The sequence below is a fragment of the Panicum hallii genome, chromosome 9, assembly GCF_002211085.1.
Source record: "Panicum hallii strain FIL2 chromosome 9, PHallii_v3.1, whole genome shotgun sequence".
NCBI classification, from domain to species: Eukaryota; Viridiplantae; Streptophyta; class Magnoliopsida; order Poales; family Poaceae; genus Panicum; species Panicum hallii.
The window spans coordinates 344,273-360,212 of record NC_038050.1 but is presented as its reverse complement, the minus strand read 5'-3'; the positions used below and the strand labels follow the sequence as shown (position 1 = coordinate 360,212).

Genomic DNA, 15,940 nt, shown 5'->3' with positions numbered 1-15,940 from the left:
TGCTACACGATCAAGATTAATATAATTAATTAGACTGGGTGTGTAGTATATATCTGTTTGTTGATCATGCTAATAAGCTAGCACGCATATGTTTATGTTTATGTTTATACTCCAGACGATGGATCGAGATCATTAAATTAATTGCACACTAATCATATTTCATATAATTTATATGGATTACCATGCATACATGCTGCTCTGTGTGTGTGGTGTGCATGGCTGCTCCCATTTAATTTAATGTAATTAGTCTGCCCTATATATATGGATTAATCCTAATCAGAACAGGTCTCCCTCCAGATATATGCAGGAGAATCGAATGGTATGACCATGCACTGCAGGCAGGGGGAAAAGAAACATACCTTTGCACACAACCAACAATACAGCAAGGATAAAATCAGGAAGCAATTATTGTACTGCCACTGATTCACAATGAGAATATATTGGCCTACAGATTTAACAAAGCAATGATTAATCACACTGCCTAAGTTATCTAAAATGGCAATAAAATCAAGACAATATGGTCTCTGCTGGGACAAAAATAGAACGGGACTAGCAAATCGATTTCAATCTAGTGCACAAAGCCATATCCCAAGAGGAAATTTTATCTGCAAGGACATAGATGAGATCAGAACAAAGCCAAGAATATACATACATGCAGGACAATTAGATTGGCCATCATCTTTGATTCGCTACTAGGGCTTACTATTACTAATGGACGTGAAGTCATCTAGGTGGACACTCTATTATTCTTTTAGAGAAATTCTCAAAAAAAATCAGAACAGTTATTGGATCTGTTATCTTTCCTAACAAATTACCCACTTCAGCCATTAAAGTAACCCTCCGATTCTAATGTTCTTGTAAATTACCCACATATGCTATTATAAAAATAATGCATATAACCCCTTAAATTTGCATATAAATTATCCAATTATATTATTATTAAAAGTTAAAATAATCCCTAAATTTGAATCTAAATTATATAATTATAATAAAATATTGTTGTGCACTAATATAAAATTATAAATTACTATTTCTATCATTATTAATATATTATTTATGTTATTATTTGTATAAAAATACTACCCATGATGTGTGTCGCCATATATTCATATATGATGGAAGAGATAAAAATACCAATTAAATATATATATGAAGGTGTGATGCAAAATAAAATCTATTGCCTGTGATTGAGAGGCTACTTATAAGCTACCTACCTACCCATCTCTCGATCGCTCAATGCGTGCATGCGTGCGTGATGCCCGGCGCGCGGTAACCACGCCAGAAGGCATGTGCAGTTGTGCGTAGGAGTACTATTGATCTGGATGCATGCATTCGATCGAACCTGATCGATCGAGATCATGCATGCACCGACGATCATCTTGATGCTTGCACGCGGCATGCGTGAGTGAATTTTTTTCTCTCCCGAAAAACAAGACAGACCTTGTCAAGTAATTAAGGCATGCATGCATGGGCTTAATAACTAGTTTTGTCGGCCCAGCAGATGGGCGGCATGGGCCTGGTGCGTGTGAGGTCAAAGGAGCCCAACCTGAATATCCCCTTCTAATAATCAAAAGTTGAGACTTTGCTCTATTTTCCGAGACGATTGCATAGCATAGCATAGCATACGTACGTAGTGGTCAAGACTTGAGACGATAACAGTCACTGTACAATCGTCAGCTATATATACCGATCTAAGCTCTTCGATACATACATACATACATACATACACACACACACACACTACAGGTCTATAGCTCATCATCATCCACACCACGCATGCATTACATTATATAATCTGCCTGCTTGTTCCACAGAATCCAAAATGCATGCTGGAGCTCCTCCGATCCTTTCCTAGCAACCAAAAACAAACGCACAGTATAGTTGTCGCCACTAAAATTTGGTAATTTCATGGTCAAAGAAGTATATGGAAAGAAGCCGACGAGGAAGTTTTATTAGCAAGGATCCTACAAAAGGGAGTTCATGTATCTTAATACTTCCATTTAGTTTAGATTTTTCTTGCTAGGCAAGTTGTATTCTTTTAGGGTTTTGTATCAGCTTAGGATATAAATATAAGCCCCGGCTATTGTATCAAATATCTCTCGATCATTACAACACAACTTTCGGCGCATCGCCACCCTCTTTTTTGAGAATTTTCTATCACCGGCGGAACTTGACACCTGACGCGGGGCTGCATCGCTTCAATCTCCGCCGAAGGGGTAAGCCCTAAGTTCCGCTGGCCCTAGCGATATATTGGTGTTGTTCAAGACTGCATCCTTTTGATCTTTTGGATTGCTCTGGTTCGGTTGGTACAGTCGCCTACCTGATATTTTAGTTCTATCTTTAGTTACATTGTGCTTAGGAACTTATCAGTTTAGTTGGAACTTTCTTGGTTAGGTCCAATATTCTGCCTTAGCCGATATATCGCTAATCACGATGCTATTTTAGATAGATCTATTATATCCATCACATTAGACAGATTTACCATCTCATTAAGATGAGATTATCAAGCACAATCTCGTACTGTCTCGGTTAGATCCGATCTCCTAGATTGCGTTTGATAATCGAAATCTTATTGAAGCCAATAGGTTCATACTAATGTTTCATCGGAGGGTTAGCTGATCAGTTATCTGGATATTGTTCAAGTGTTGTATCTGCTTATGAAGATTATATCCAAATTGGTTTTAGCCGATTGCAGCAAAGTTGTTTTTATTCCTTATTTTATTACCAAAATTTACTTAGCTGATTTTACACCAAGCTATCGGCTGTCAGCTAACATATAGCCAATATAGATTTACCAGTTGATCAGGTTGTATATCTAGTTGATCGGATTGTATATCTTGTCAGTGGCATGATCAAACTGACTGGCACTCTCAGACCAGAATGTTGCGTGCGAGGATCATCATCGGCAGAGCGATTTTTTACGGCAACAATAGTTAGGACAGATCGGATGATCATATCTCCCAAAATACATGTACTCAATATCTATGTATCTTGAACATGCTAATTTTACAAAGTTGAGACGACAGAGTGGTACGGTGGCAGAGCAATTCGTACGTACGTACCTTGGCTTTATTATGCTTTAATTTGACGCTTCTGCAGGTGTGATGAGCCGGGATTTTGAGTCATATACCAACTCGGAACTGCAACTGGAAAAACGGGTACGGTATACATACATTAATTAGTTATATATATTCCTTATATATACATATACGGTAATACTATTCTACACCATAGGTGTAGCGTTTATTTTACACCCAGCAGTCAAATTACTGAACCAAGTTGCCGAATTATTGAATCACGTTCAGTAAAATAATGTTCAGTAACCTTGTGCAGCAGTTGTTACACTTAAGATTGTTCAGTAATTAGTTGGGTGCAGCTACACTTAAGATGTAGAATAGCACGTGGATATATATATATATATAAAGCTATATATCGAATAATAAAACAATAAGGCCGGCCGGGCATGCGTACTTTGCACATTTCACGTTGTTTGTTGTACCGCCACTTGAGACCGACAGTATTGTCCCGAAGAAGGAAAGATTTTCAGTGCCACAATTTGGGCATGGCCCCTACATATATACATCATATCATGTCCAGAACGAGAATTCATCAGTTTTAATTATTTTCCCTCGACTATAGACTACTTCAAGGGAAGGAAAACTACACACTGCATATACATGTACCTTGAGGATTAGAAAGTCCTGGACTATGGCTTTAGTCAACGATTGTGCTAAGAACAATATTAGTGGCAAAGCAGCAAACCATGTGAAAATGAAACCAAAAGGCTCTGGCAGCTGCATGCACCATCATATCCAACAAGATCGAATGCAAAGTTAACATACACATATATTTCGTTATACCGGTTAGCAAGGGATCAGCTCTAGATAAGAAATAAATTGATCATGTGTACTGACCTGGAACACATTGATCTCAAAGCCAGTCAACTCATCAATGAAGAAGAACCTAAATCAACGTATGTGTGGAAACCATTGTTATTAGATACTAGGATCGAGTACTCATTAGAGCTGAGGGGGTGAACAAATTAAACACATCTAACCCTGCAGCTTACAAACAAGCAGTAAAATATATATGAACCAACTTGCTTGAACAGCCAGAACGAATATATACAGTACTAAATAAAGAACAAAACTTGAGTAAAATAAAGAAAGGATCCAAAACTGAGGAGGATGGACTACTCACAGTCCCAGAGCAACTACGGTGGCTGGAACATTTAGCAGGAACATCTTTAAGTAGTCAACAGACAAGTCACTGTACACCTGCACATGATGCATTGCATGGTCGTCAGAATACATAATCCTCATCAGAGACTCAGATTAACCATATCTGAATAAATTAAAATCCGAATGAATACAGATAGATGAACGGACGGACTACCTTACGACTCCTTAGACTGCACCTGGGACCTTCCGTCACAATGTCACTCCCGTCTTTCTAGCCAATGGTACGGTAACCAGACAGAAAAGGAATTTCAGTTTCTTTTTTTTCTTAAGAAAAAGGTATCGTTAATTATTTCCTTGTGGGCAGAGCATAGCCTTGATGAACTCTCAGCTGCATGCGTAGAATGGAAGCAGGAAGCAGAGGCGAACTAACCTTCAGTCTGAGTTTCAACTCGTCAAATTCAGCATCAGACATGATGGGATTGCCAGCCGCATAGGCCATGGAAGCCTCCAAAAGCCTTTGCTCATCGGGACCTATATATGTTATTTGGATCCGGCAACAAAATAGTTAGCATTTAATTTCTGCATAAACCAACTAAGCAGAAGTACGATTTACTATGATGGAGCCCAACAAAACAAAACAAACAAACAAAAACGTAGGTACTTAGCATGACGACACTGCTTCCTTCCCACATGAGCTCCTCCTTGAGGTTGTCGAACTCCTCGTTGGACATGATGGCCTTCTGGTCGTAGTAGAAGGACTGCGTGCTCCAACCAAGCGAATATATAAGTTAACGAATCAAACCAGGAATTGAAGCTAAGGCAAAATGCATGCATGGCATGCCTGGAGAGCCTGTAGGAACTCCTGCTCCATCTCTCCCAGCGTCTTCTTCTGCTTCTTGTCGATGCTGCAGTAGGGGAGGACGTTGCTGTCGACCACCTCGTCCTCCTGAACCTGGCCTTGCTGCTCGGTGGCGCCAAGACGGCGGCGGACGGTCACCCTGCGGAGCAGCACGGGCAGGGCTGCAGGGCGGGAGAGCACGGAGGCGGATGATGGCTTAGGCTTGCCGCGAAAGCGAGGTGGTGCGTTGGCGAGGGAGGGGAGGCGGGACGCCGGAGATAGCCAGACCACCTCGGACGCCGCCATGGAGGCGGGCAGGCAACGCAGCACCAGCACGAGCAGGTAGCGGAGAAGAGGCTGTGGTGTGTGGAGGCGCGGCGGCGGGAGGGCAGGGAGCGAGATATGGGAATCGGGATGTGTGGAGGAGGGAGGAAACCGGCCGGCCTTCCCCGTTCCTCAGATTTCTCGACGCTTGGCTAGTGCCTCTTGTTTTGTTAGAAATTCCTGAGCTGATGAGAGCCTTGTTTTCTTTTCTCATTTTTTTTCTGGTAGAAGAAAGTTTTCATAACAGATTCTGCAATCCTGAATACATGGAGACAAATTTGTTTTCGTTTCACTGCTGCTGCATGCCCATCCTCCAAATCATAATAAAAATCCTGAATACAGAGAGGAGTAGAGGACGGACCGGGCCTTCTCAAAGCCCATGTCAAGTCGGGGCATCATTTCGGCCTGCTTCTCAGTTTTTGTTTTTATTTTTCTTTTGGACGGACGACGACAAGTCAAAAACTTCCACCCCTCCCCGTTCCTCGTAGAAAAGCTAGCATTATTTGATACTCCGGTCGACGACACTGCATCTCATTGCATTGTCCGTCTGTTTACTTGCATCCTACTAGTTATTACCCGGCACCGGCAACTCCTCGATCGCCTTGGGATCGCCTCCCTTCATCGTCCATGCGGTAGGAATAGGAATTGATAGATCCATGGGGCTCATCGCCGGGATGGTGGCGGGGCTGCTGCTGGGCGTGCCGCTCATGGCCGCCTGGAGCAGGACGGTGCGCCGCCGAGCCACCAAGCGCGTCGCCAAGGTCGCCACTAGCTGCTTGTAATTGATTTTTCAAAAAAAAAAAAGCTAGCTGTTTGTAATTTCAGCACCCCTTGCCTGTCTAATCTCTCTCATCATGCTCATCTGCATGTAGGGGATAAGCAATGCACAACTAAGTGCATTTGTTACATGCATGAACACTGACCAAGATGCATCATTCTTTAACTTATTATGGATGGCAAGTTTGTGCTCAAAATTCAGATGAGCTCTTAAGTTGAATGGACTAAAATATCTTTGTGCGTTGCCGATATGCTGAATGCTGTTTAGCACTCTGCTTTGCAATGCAGCACTGAAATTGCTGTAGTTCAAAGATCTCACTCAGAGTTACCGTTTGTTTTCAAGGAAGGCATTCGGATTCAGAATCTTCAGGCAGGCCAAATCATCATGGACATTGATTTTCGGTGGGGTGGAGATCCCTTGCCGTCGATTCCCTTTTTGCTTCGTTGCCTACCAAATGGGCTACTTTGTTATCAGCTTAACCGAGTGGTATTAGATTGTTACACCAGCCTAGCTATATATTTTCAGCTCAAGGATCTTCAGGCATTTACGGTCGTACGAACTATATTGCAACTTTCTGAAGAGATCCCCTGCCGTTGTGGTGGCTCTCCTTGCAGAGGCACAGCACACCCTCAAGGCTGTGGGGGGAAGCCTTACTGCTATTTCTTTTTGCCAACATGTAGGATCATATTTGCTTGCTGATTTTGTGAATTGACTTTTCTATGTCCAATTAGGTTACTGTCAATTCAATGGTTACTGACAGGCTGGTGGTTCCACTTGGAGTTAGTGTTGACACAAGGTTACATTCTTTGTTTTTCTTATTGTTAAGGTTTCACTGGATTTATGCTCGTAAGAGTAGTGTAGTTGCAATACTTTCAGAGTCGACTAGTAACACTGGGAGACACCTGCACTCTTAATTGTTCAGTGAGCTGGAGCTTAGACCTCAGGGAAGACTAGCAGTGACTGTCTCGGCGCTGTGGGAAGTGGGCTTGGCAAAGCAGGCAAATTCATGGGCCGAACCGTGACAGGGGGAACTTCAGCATGTCTCGGAAGCGGCGCAGCATCGGGGAGGAGTCGGCAGCTAGCTGATCGAAGAAGGCGTACAACAAAATCTTATTTCAAGCCTTTAAACATTGGAACCAATAACAAAATTCCAGCAGTTAAACAGTTTAACAACGTTCTGCCCTCTCATCCTTTTCAAGGTACTAGTATGGTATATGGTTTGTGTATCTCGTTCTCGTATCTGTTCTGCACCTGATAGGAATGAGTCTTGTAGCGGCATCGGATGCCTCTGTTGGTATAAACTATGTGCAGAAAGTCATTTGGGTTTCTTTTTCACCTCACCCAAGTAAAGTACCTCACCTGCTTGATAAAAGGGGAACAGGCACATGAGCTGATTGATGTACATGCTCCCCATCAAAGGAAAACGAAGCAGCAGAGTAGCATGATTTGCAGCCACCATGGTTTTGGGGCTTGAGGATGCGCATGTCCTATCACCCCAGGAAGAAAAAAAGGAGAAATAAATGCGGTTTCAATCCTGTTCATCATACAAGAGATTGTAACAGACTTGTTATTGTTTTCTCTAAGACACAGATAGATCAACTCCTATCAAGTAGTGTTTACCAAGAATTGAGGATAGCACCAGAGGATCAAATTTCATCATCATTCAATTGGTTGAATTCGTAGTCCTGTTTTACATCATTTTACCAGCATTTTCCTATTTCTGGAGCCACTAACAATGATGCCACTCATGCCTACTTAACTTGAACCATACATTTCCCATTCCATGATGAGCTACCTCGTGGCTTTCCAGTGCACAATAATTACTACCATCATGATATCATTATCAAGCACCAAAGCAACACAAGAAGATAGGTGATGGTTCAGGCAAGGTTCTGATGACCAAGGAATTGGACGGAGTTTACTATGAGGATGTCTGATATAGAACCTTAATACAATAATTATAAGAATGTATTCTTAATGAAGCATCCATCCGAATAGGAAAAATTGAGTAAAGTTGGGTGGGAAATCCGGGGTTTCTATCTTATTTTACCAAGAAACAAGTACAGAGAGAGAGAACTAGGGTCGGGATGTACCATAATTCAAATAGGATTGAGCCAGCATATTTCCAAGCTGGACTTGAGCTTGGGTGCTAAGATGCAGGTGGCCATCTTGCAATGGCAGCCCCATTGCATCGACAAATCTGACATTCCGGAGTTTTATCCCCTTCTGAGCTTCCCTTACGACTTGAGTGTACTGTCCTAGGCCTGATGCTAATCCAACCTGAAATGTGGAAAGACAAATAATTTTTTTTCTTCCATTTTCATTTTGGCGAAAACCATGGTTGGTAGATATGGTGGGGAAGAAATGTTGGAGATGTCCATGTAAACCTTGATAGTGGCTGGCTGTACCTACCGACGGCACATGGTGAGCATTTACTCAGAATTTCAACGACCAGAGCAGATGAGTGCAAGATGTTGTGCTGCTGCATTTGTTGGCTAGCAAGCAAAGCAAGTACAGAGGTAGTACTAGCACACTACCAATTTTAGGCATGGCCGGCCGTATTAAAGAGCCAGATTGGCCTGTAATTTGACAAACATGTCTAGTACTCACGGTGCTATGATGCATTTGATGCATTGTTAATCAAAGAGCAGGCGGAATTGGGTTGAAGAATGTCTGTTTGCTTTGCGGTGCGTAGTGGGCGGGGGAATACGATACCATTGGGCATTCCTTAGGATATTAGTACTATTCTCTAGAGGAGGTGCCGAAGCAAAGTAGTAGCAGTAGCTAGCAAGCAAAGTAGTAGCAGCAAACTAACCTGGATGACGAGGAGGTGCGGGATGCCTAGATCGGCTCGGATGTCTCGGACGAGCATTCCCATCCTGCGTCCGTACTCGTTGGCGTCGGACCACCTGACGGTGTCGCTCTCCCCCTGGTACCAGAGCAGCGCCCCGATCCGTCCCCCCGTCTCCACGGCGACCCTTGCCCGTCGCAGCATCTCGGCGTAGAGGTCGGTGCCCTTTGCCCACTCTGCCATCCGCGTGCCCCCGACGGCGCAGGGCACGAGCCCGACGACGGCCGCGCCCGCGCGTCCGGAGCGGAGCAGCGCGTTGGCGAAGGCCATCCCGGGGCCGACCCCGACGGCGTGGTTGGCGGCGTCGATGCCTTGGTGCAGCGGCTCGCGCGCCTGCTCCCAGCGGAGGTCCGGAGTGAGGCGGAGCACGGCGGGGGAGGGGGCGCAGTCGGCGGGGACGCGTCCGTCCCAGCGGTTGGCGACGACGCCGCCGCGGCCGGCCATGTTGGACTGGCCCGCCAGGATGAAGACCACCTTGTTGGAAGGCGGCACGTCGGCGAGGACGCCGACGCCTGGGGAGGCGGCGAGGAGGAGGACGAGGAGGAGCAGCATTGCTTGCTTTGGGCTGGAATGGAAGGAAGCTCGGTGATGAGAGTTTTGAATGCCTCGGGCTTTCCTTTCACTTCTTCTTCAGCAGCCGCACTTGGTAATAAAGAAAAAGGAGGGCAGGCGCGTCTGGTTGGACGGGTCGGCTCGCTTCTCCAAGCAACCTGAGAGCTGCTGTTGGTTGCCCAGGCCGGCCCGTTTAGCTGATGGGCCTTCTTTCGGTAAATCGGCCTTCTTTTCTTTTTATTTCCAGCAAGCAAAGCAGTGCGGGGTCAGGTCTAGAGATACGCAACGAATGGGGGCAGCAGCTTTAGGGTGCCTGACCCCACCCACAGACCATGGCGGACAAAAGCATGCATGCATGCATATCCGTGATCCATCCCATGCACCATTTAATTTTATTTATTGCACACGGCGAGCCTGTGCCTTCATTTCATTCCTGCCACCCATCCGATCCGGCGCGGGCCAACCAGGACGACCACTTGCTGAATCTGGTCTGGCCACTGCAACCAATGGCAGCGCCGCGCCTGCTGCTGCTGCTGCTGCTCCTCCACCTCGGCGCCGCCGCCGGCAACCGGACGCTGGTGTTCCTCCTGGCGGGCCAGTCCAACATGGGCGGCCGCGGTGGCGCCACCAGCGGCGGCAGCTGGGACGGCGTGGTCCCGCCCGAGTGCGCGCCCTCGCCGCGCATCCTCCGCCTCTCTCCGGAGCTTCGGTGGGAGGAGGCCCGCGAGCCGCTGCACCGAGGCATCGACCTCCACAACGCGCTCGGCGTCGGCCCCGGGATGCCCTTCGCCCACGCCGTCCTGCGCTCGCGACGCCTCCCGCCGCACGCCGTCGTCGGCCTCGTCCCCTGCGCGCAGGGCGCCACGCCCATCGCCGACTGGGCACGGGGCACACAGCTCTACCACCGGATGCTCCAGCGCGCCAGGGTCGCCTCGGAGGGCAGGCTCGCCGCGCTGCTCTGGTACCAGGGGGAGGCCGACACCATCAGCCGCCGCGACGCCGAGCTCTACGCGCCCCGCATGGAGGCCTTCGTCCGCGACGTCCGCCGGGACCTCGGCATGCCGGACCTGCTCGTCATCCAGGTGGGGCTTGCGACAGGGCAGGGCAAGTTCATGGACCTCGTCAGGGAGGCGCAGAAGCGCGTGGTCAGCAACGTGCCCAACGTGAGGTACGTCGACGCCAAGGGCCTGCCCGTGGCCAACGACTACACGCATCTCACCACCCCGGCTCAGGTGAAGCTCGGCGCCATGCTAGCCAACTCCTACCTCGCCACGCTCTGATTGCATGGATCATTCTGGGAGTGTTCGTTCCATTGTTAGCAACGCCACCTCGCTCACCTCAGAATATCAGCTGGGTCGGTGATTGCTCAAACAAATAATAGTACTAGTACTCCTGTAATGTTGTACTCCTGCATACTTACAGTTGGTTGCCTCAATCAAAATTAAGAAGCTGGGCAGCGACTTTTCAGGCAACGTACGTCCTCCTCTTCATTCATTCATGTGCTGATTGCTGGCATCAAGATGCTGCACTAATATAATGATTCTCTTGTGCGCTCTACTCTAATTTCCTTGTCTTGTTGGCTATCGCTCTCAGCACTGACCACCACCTAGCTTACATGCATCATTCAACTTTAATTTGCTGGAATATATAGCTCCATCAGATTTAGGCTTCGTTTGTTTGTTTCAGCCTATGACCGATTTTGAATCCTCGATTTTGGAAAATTCAAAAGTCAGATGACCCTTGGAATCTAGAATCGAGAATCCAGCTGATTTTGATTATGGATTCTCAATTCTGGATTCTATGAATCATCTAACTTTTGGGTTTCTCAAGATCGAAACTTCAAAATCGACCATAAGCTGAAAGCCTTAGATTTCCGGTTGCATTGATTAATTTGGAAAAGAGCTAGTTAGTTTCAGCTGGCAAAACATCTGAACAACTTAATTAAAGGTAATTCCCATGAGACTACTGCCAATGCTAGCAACGTTATCCATGTCACGACAGCCCCAAAGAGAGGCAAACAGAAGCCCCCTTTCCTTTGACAACACCACATGTGACTAGTACAGAAACATTTCTTGGCTAGTACCGTACCTAGTAGTGCTCGCTGCTAAAGCTCATTCAGAAATCATGAGGAAACAAGTGGTTCGACCACATCGAGCAAGAGTCGCAGGGGGGTGTTTGGTTTTTCCCAACTAAATTTTAGTCCCGTCATATTAGATGTTTGGGCACCAATTAGAAATATTAAATATAGACTAATTATAAAACTCATTGCATAAATGGAGGCGAGGCTAGTTCACGATACGAGTCCATTATGCCTAATTAGTCCATGGTTTGGTTATAGCACGGCTGTAGTAAACATGTGCTAATGATAAATTAATTAGGCTTAATAGATTCATCTCGTGAATTAATCTCCGTTTATGCAATTAGTTTTATATAGTTAACTCATATTTAATTTTTCTAATTGACATCTAAATATCCGATAGTCCTGCATCCAAACAACCCCTATGTGTTGTGTGCGCTGCAATCATGGATGGATGAATGATTATTATTATTGATTCGAGTCAAGCACCAGCAAGCACGGCGGCTTTACTAATTTGCAGGCTCAGTTTATTTGTTGTACACACATAACACACACAGTCTGACTGTCTGATGGCAGTAGCTAGCAGTTCCTCATCCTCTGCTAGCCAGTCTCTGCTGATACAGCAGGGACTGAGGTCTGAGGGAAAGCAAGAAGGGCAAAGGAGAGGAGCAGGAGCAGGGTGTTGTTACTGATCTTGGGCTTGGGCGTCGTCGTAGGAGCGGTGGAAGTCGGTGGTGCATCCGGGAGCGTCGGGGTCCTCGGCGCCGCAGCAGTCGTAGAACTTGGCGGCGTAGGGGGGGTCGCCGTCGCGGAGCTCGTAGTACCTGATCGATTTTCATTCATTCAATCATTCGATTTGGTGGAAATTGGAATCATCAAGAGCACAAGCAAGCAGGATAGGGTTGGTTGGTTGGTTACCTACCTCTTCTGGTCGTCGTGGCGGCGGCAGACGAACAAGGAGGGGTGGAACCTGCAGGAGAGGCGCGTGTTGGCCGACGGATCGTAGCTCCCCTTGCACCTCCGGCACAATTTCTCGGCCGCCCTCGCCGCCGCCGCGCCGGAATCCATTGCCGTACCGACCTGAGCCATTCCTTTTTGCCTTCTGATTTCGTCTCGTCTGCCAGAGAGGAGAAGGGACAGAGACAGAGCAGATGAGGAGTGCTGGTGGGCCAGCAGCAGGCCGCGCAACTTGGTTTTTGGTCTTCCGCCGACCGGCCCGGGCCTGTGGGCTAGACGAAAACCGGGCCCATTGGTTTCTAGCATTCAGCAAGCAGCTCCACGGCTGCAGCTACGGACGAAAGGCATTTTGATGGAGGATTAAGCATCACTCCAAGGCAAAAGAATTTAGCATCTACAAATCTACTCCATTAACAATCTAATATATATATATATAATTATTATTATTAAAAACAGATCATGCGCCCCGCAAGGGAGGAAAACTAATAACACTCCAACAGCTGTAGGATTAGGGTTTCTTCATTAACTCCTTGTATTTTTTTTTTGTCTCTTATTGTTCCGATCCATGGGCGGCATTGACCAAAGACGCTACAGCCGCAATCATTCTGCAAAAAGAAATGTCAATTTTGACTCATGAAAATACTAGCTGGATGTGTATGGCAATCAGCAACCTATATAAGTAGCAATTTAGGATTTTGTGTACGTTTAAAAAATATATATACTCCCTTTGTCCTAAATTATTAGTTGTTTTGGCTTTTTTCTAGATTCATAGACTTTACTTATATATAATATATCTATGTAGATGCATAGTAAATCTTATGGGTCTAGAAAAATCAAAACGGCTAATATTTGAGACCGATGAAGTAGGTATGCGTATTTATATATATCGTATCGATGACATAATCCATAATAATATATATATAACCACCACTTTAATGCATGCCTGCTAGCTAGCTGGAGCGTCGGATATGATTAGCCTCCCTGCATGGTTTTCCAATACAAGAGGAGATTCGGCTTGCATCATCCAAATCGATCCACGGACTCCGATCCGAGTAATATTATATACGTAAGATAGCTATCTTGATCTCTCAACTTTGTTCTAAGAGTCAAATTGGTTCTTTAATTTTTAGATTGGCCAACCTAGTCTTTCAACTTTTATTTTTTTGCAAACTTATCCCTTGCATGCTGATGCGGCTCTTTCTATTGATATGAGACTGATGTGAAAAGTCATGTTTACCTTGGCTCCTTCTTATACTAAATTTATAATGTATTGTTGTAGTTAACCAATGACGGGACATAATAGATCCGCTGTTGTTTCTCTTGGCTTGTTGTGTCTCGTATTTGTTGAAGTGTCATTTTGTATTTAATTTAATCTAGATCGTATAAGAACAGTATGCACATGTTTGATCAACTTTCCGCAACACTGCTGAACATGCAAACTGTGAAGGAGAGGAAATAACCAAGGGCAAAGAGAACTTTTCGCATTAGTCTCATTGCATTATGGAGTATCACATCTGTATAAGGATGAATTTTGATCTAAAAATAAAAGTTGAATCGACCCTCGGAGTGAAGTCGAAGGACCAGAATGTCGTCGTCTATTTTACCTATTATATACAGTATTCGTAGCAAATGCGACTAGATCATATATAGCTGGGTCACATTATACAACGAACTTTACTGTCAAGACGTACGTATGAACAACCACCATGTATTTGATCAGCCTACACGTATACATATAGCTCTAAAAGATGCACGTATATATTACTGTCTCTGCAATATACAGTAACTTTAGTAGTAACTGTGACAGCAGCACAATCATATATATCCCAAGCAAGCTGTGTCAGCAACAAACGCCCAGTTTTGGAGGCCTCCGGGAGCCTCTCGCGCGCTGTTCTCGCCATTCGCGTCGCGCCGTGTAATTAAGCCGCTCGTCGTCAGTCCGCCGCCTGTCGCGTCGACTCTACGCGGTCGTCGCCTCCTCACGCTTGCCTTCCGCGCCGTCGTCAGGGTCCTCGAGTCGACGCTCCCGGCTCCGATCCTAACACTGCGTTCCCGGCGAGGCCATGCATCCTTCCTCTTGGCATAACCGCCGTCTCCGGTCATGGTAACTTCTCCGCGCACGGCCTTCCCTGACCCCATCAACCATTGCTTAGTGCCTGGTTGCCTGCCCCTGCGTCAACCATGCAGGGCCCTGCTCACGGTTCCCAATTCTTGGCATAATATGCCGCATTGCCCAAAGATTTATGCATCGTAGGACTCAGTCACCCGATTAGCCAGGAAAGTTGTGAACAGATCTGATGCTCACTGTCTATCCTTCCTACAACAAGCTAATTGGTAAGGATGGCTGCAAACCTGAATTCTTTAGCATCATGCGTATATGCTGAGTTTTTCTCATCTCATATTATATCTAATCAGCAACTGCTGCTTCTACTCTATGTTAGGATACAATATTGTGATACCTAATTAAGTAATTCTTTGGTATATGGTTTATTTTTTGTTGAGTGATATGTGGTCTAAATGATGGAAGAAATAAGAGTTTCAGTTTTAAATTAATCGACCATGATGAAAAGTGCGTACAGAAAACGAACATATCTAAACATGCTGATCAAGCGATTCAAGATAAAATATTGCAGCAGTGAGGCGAGCGAGCGCGCGATCTTCCTTCTTCCTCTCACCCACACTTGCAAGAGTATGGAGAGCATCTAACTATTTAAGTTGGATTTCCTCTACCTCCACTAGCAAGGTGGGACTAAATTGTTGCCATGCAACTTTGCACTAATGGGCCTTTGAGATCTTATTGGAATTATTTGGATTTACATGGTGGACCTTTGCACTATTGGGCCCAAATATTCCAACACTAAACTGGAGCATTCTCATATGTTTCATGCCGTTATTGGGTACTTGCATATTATAGTTGTTCTTAAGCCCTCTGCCGTTGTACATGTGTTCAAAATCATATATATGTACGCACCATGTGTCTACTTAAGCCTGTAGAAGCAGAATTTTTTCCCACCATGCAGCTCACAGATGGGATGGGGTTTTCCTTTGCTTTAAAAGGATAGTTGCTTACTACAGTTCCAAGAACATGAAGGCACCTCCAAGAGCAGATACCATATTTGTGAGCTATTGTTAGTTGTTTCATTTTCACAACCATAGTGAACTGAAACCTTTTCGCATGAGTAGATTTTTCAAAAGGTGAAAGATGTAATTTGCATTATGCAGGAACTATATGGAATTGAGGCTTAAATAGTATTCTTATCACAAATAAGGGTGTAATCGCTTAAAAACCCTCTTGCTTGCCTACAGCACATGCTACTGATATTTTGTATTACATTTTGTGTCTGTGCAATGCTATAGTCATTTATGCTCTGCAAATCCTATA

At 45.4% G+C, this 15,940-nt stretch overlaps 4 protein-coding genes across 9 annotated transcripts; 1 reads left to right on the top strand and 3 right to left on the bottom strand.

Annotated features, from left to right (window-relative positions):
- Nucleotides 1–1,631: 1,631 nt before the first annotated feature.
- Nucleotides 1,632–5,464, bottom strand: LOC112875934 (PGR5-like protein 1A, chloroplastic). Of its 2 annotated transcripts, none has more exons than XM_025939944.1 (10): nucleotides 5,023–5,464; nucleotides 4,843–4,939; nucleotides 4,612–4,712; nucleotides 4,396–4,452; nucleotides 4,201–4,277; nucleotides 3,915–3,963; nucleotides 3,684–3,794; nucleotides 3,472–3,569; nucleotides 3,063–3,146; nucleotides 1,632–1,846 (listed from the first exon to the last, which is right to left on the bottom strand). In XM_025939944.1, exons 1-9 carry the CDS (start codon nucleotides 5,323–5,325, stop codon nucleotides 3,080–3,082), a joined length of 960 nt encoding a protein of 319 aa, XP_025795729.1. In that variant the 5' UTR covers nucleotides 5,326–5,464; the 3' UTR covers nucleotides 1,632–1,846; nucleotides 3,063–3,079. The 2 variants fall into 2 exon arrangements, with proteins under 2 accessions (XP_025795729.1, XP_025795728.1); XM_025939943.1 differs by having other exon boundaries at nucleotides 1,632–1,851; nucleotides 5,023–5,462.
- A 1,751-nt stretch (nucleotides 5,465–7,215) lies between these two features.
- On the bottom strand, nucleotides 7,216–9,956 carry LOC112876117 (probable carbohydrate esterase At4g34215). Of its 5 annotated transcripts, none has more exons than XM_025940162.1 (4): nucleotides 8,937–9,956; nucleotides 8,509–8,523; nucleotides 8,215–8,401; nucleotides 7,216–7,608 (listed from the first exon to the last, which is right to left on the bottom strand). In XM_025940162.1, the coding sequence occupies exons 1-4, from the start codon at nucleotides 9,522–9,524 to the stop codon at nucleotides 7,535–7,537; spliced, it is 864 nt and encodes a 287-aa protein (XP_025795947.1). In that variant the 5' UTR covers nucleotides 9,525–9,956; the 3' UTR covers nucleotides 7,216–7,534. The 5 variants fall into 5 exon arrangements, with proteins under 5 accessions (XP_025795947.1, XP_025795949.1, XP_025795948.1 ...); XM_025940164.1 differs by having other exon boundaries at nucleotides 7,216–7,480; XM_025940163.1 differs by lacking the exon at nucleotides 8,509–8,523.
- A 74-nt stretch (nucleotides 9,957–10,030) lies between these two features.
- On the top strand, nucleotides 10,031–10,804 carry LOC112876118 (probable carbohydrate esterase At4g34215). Its single transcript, XM_025940167.1, has one exon. The coding sequence runs from the start codon at nucleotides 10,031–10,033 to the stop codon at nucleotides 10,802–10,804; it is 774 nt and encodes a 257-aa protein (XP_025795952.1).
- A 1,248-nt stretch (nucleotides 10,805–12,052) lies between these two features.
- LOC112876119 lies at nucleotides 12,053–12,737 on the bottom strand. Its single transcript, XM_025940168.1, has 2 exons — nucleotides 12,524–12,737; nucleotides 12,053–12,425 (listed from the first exon to the last, which is right to left on the bottom strand). The coding sequence occupies exons 1-2, from the start codon at nucleotides 12,688–12,690 to the stop codon at nucleotides 12,287–12,289; spliced, it is 306 nt and encodes a 101-aa protein (XP_025795953.1). The 5' UTR covers nucleotides 12,691–12,737; the 3' UTR covers nucleotides 12,053–12,286.
- Between the last annotated feature and the right edge of the window lie 3,203 nt (nucleotides 12,738–15,940).

What these genes read in the sequence shown, in the direction of transcription:
- LOC112875934 (XM_025939944.1), bottom strand. Translation starts at nt 5,325, where the DNA reads ATGGCGGCGTCCGAGGTGGTCTGGCTATCTCCGGCGTCCCGCCTCCCC. An exon ending in TTGAGATCAATGTGTTCCAG is followed by an intron (nt 3,795 to 3,914) that starts GTCAGTACACAT and finishes TGGTGCATGCAG; the next exon opens with CTGCCAGAGCCTTTTGGTTT. An exon ending in AACAACGTGAAATGTGCAAA is followed by an intron (nt 3,147 to 3,471) that starts GTACGCATGCCC and finishes CCGTTTTTCCAG; the next exon opens with TTGCAGTTCCGAGTTGGTAT.
- LOC112876117 (XM_025940162.1), bottom strand. Translation starts at nt 9,524, where the DNA reads ATGCTGCTCCTCCTCGTCCTCCTCCTCGCCGCCTCCCCAGGCGTCGGC. An exon ending in TCAATCCTATTTGAATTATG is followed by an intron (nt 7,609 to 8,214) that starts GTACATCCCGAC and finishes CTGGGGTGATAG; the next exon opens with GACATGCGCATCCTCAAGCC.
- LOC112876118 (XM_025940167.1), top strand. Translation starts at nt 10,031, where the DNA reads ATGGCAGCGCCGCGCCTGCTGCTGCTGCTGCTGCTCCTCCACCTCGGC.
- LOC112876119 (XM_025940168.1), bottom strand. Translation starts at nt 12,690, where the DNA reads ATGGCTCAGGTCGGTACGGCAATGGATTCCGGCGCGGCGGCGGCGAGG. An exon ending in CGCCACGACGACCAGAAGAG is followed by an intron (nt 12,426 to 12,523) that starts GTAGGTAACCAA and finishes AAAATCGATCAG; the next exon opens with GTACTACGAGCTCCGCGACG.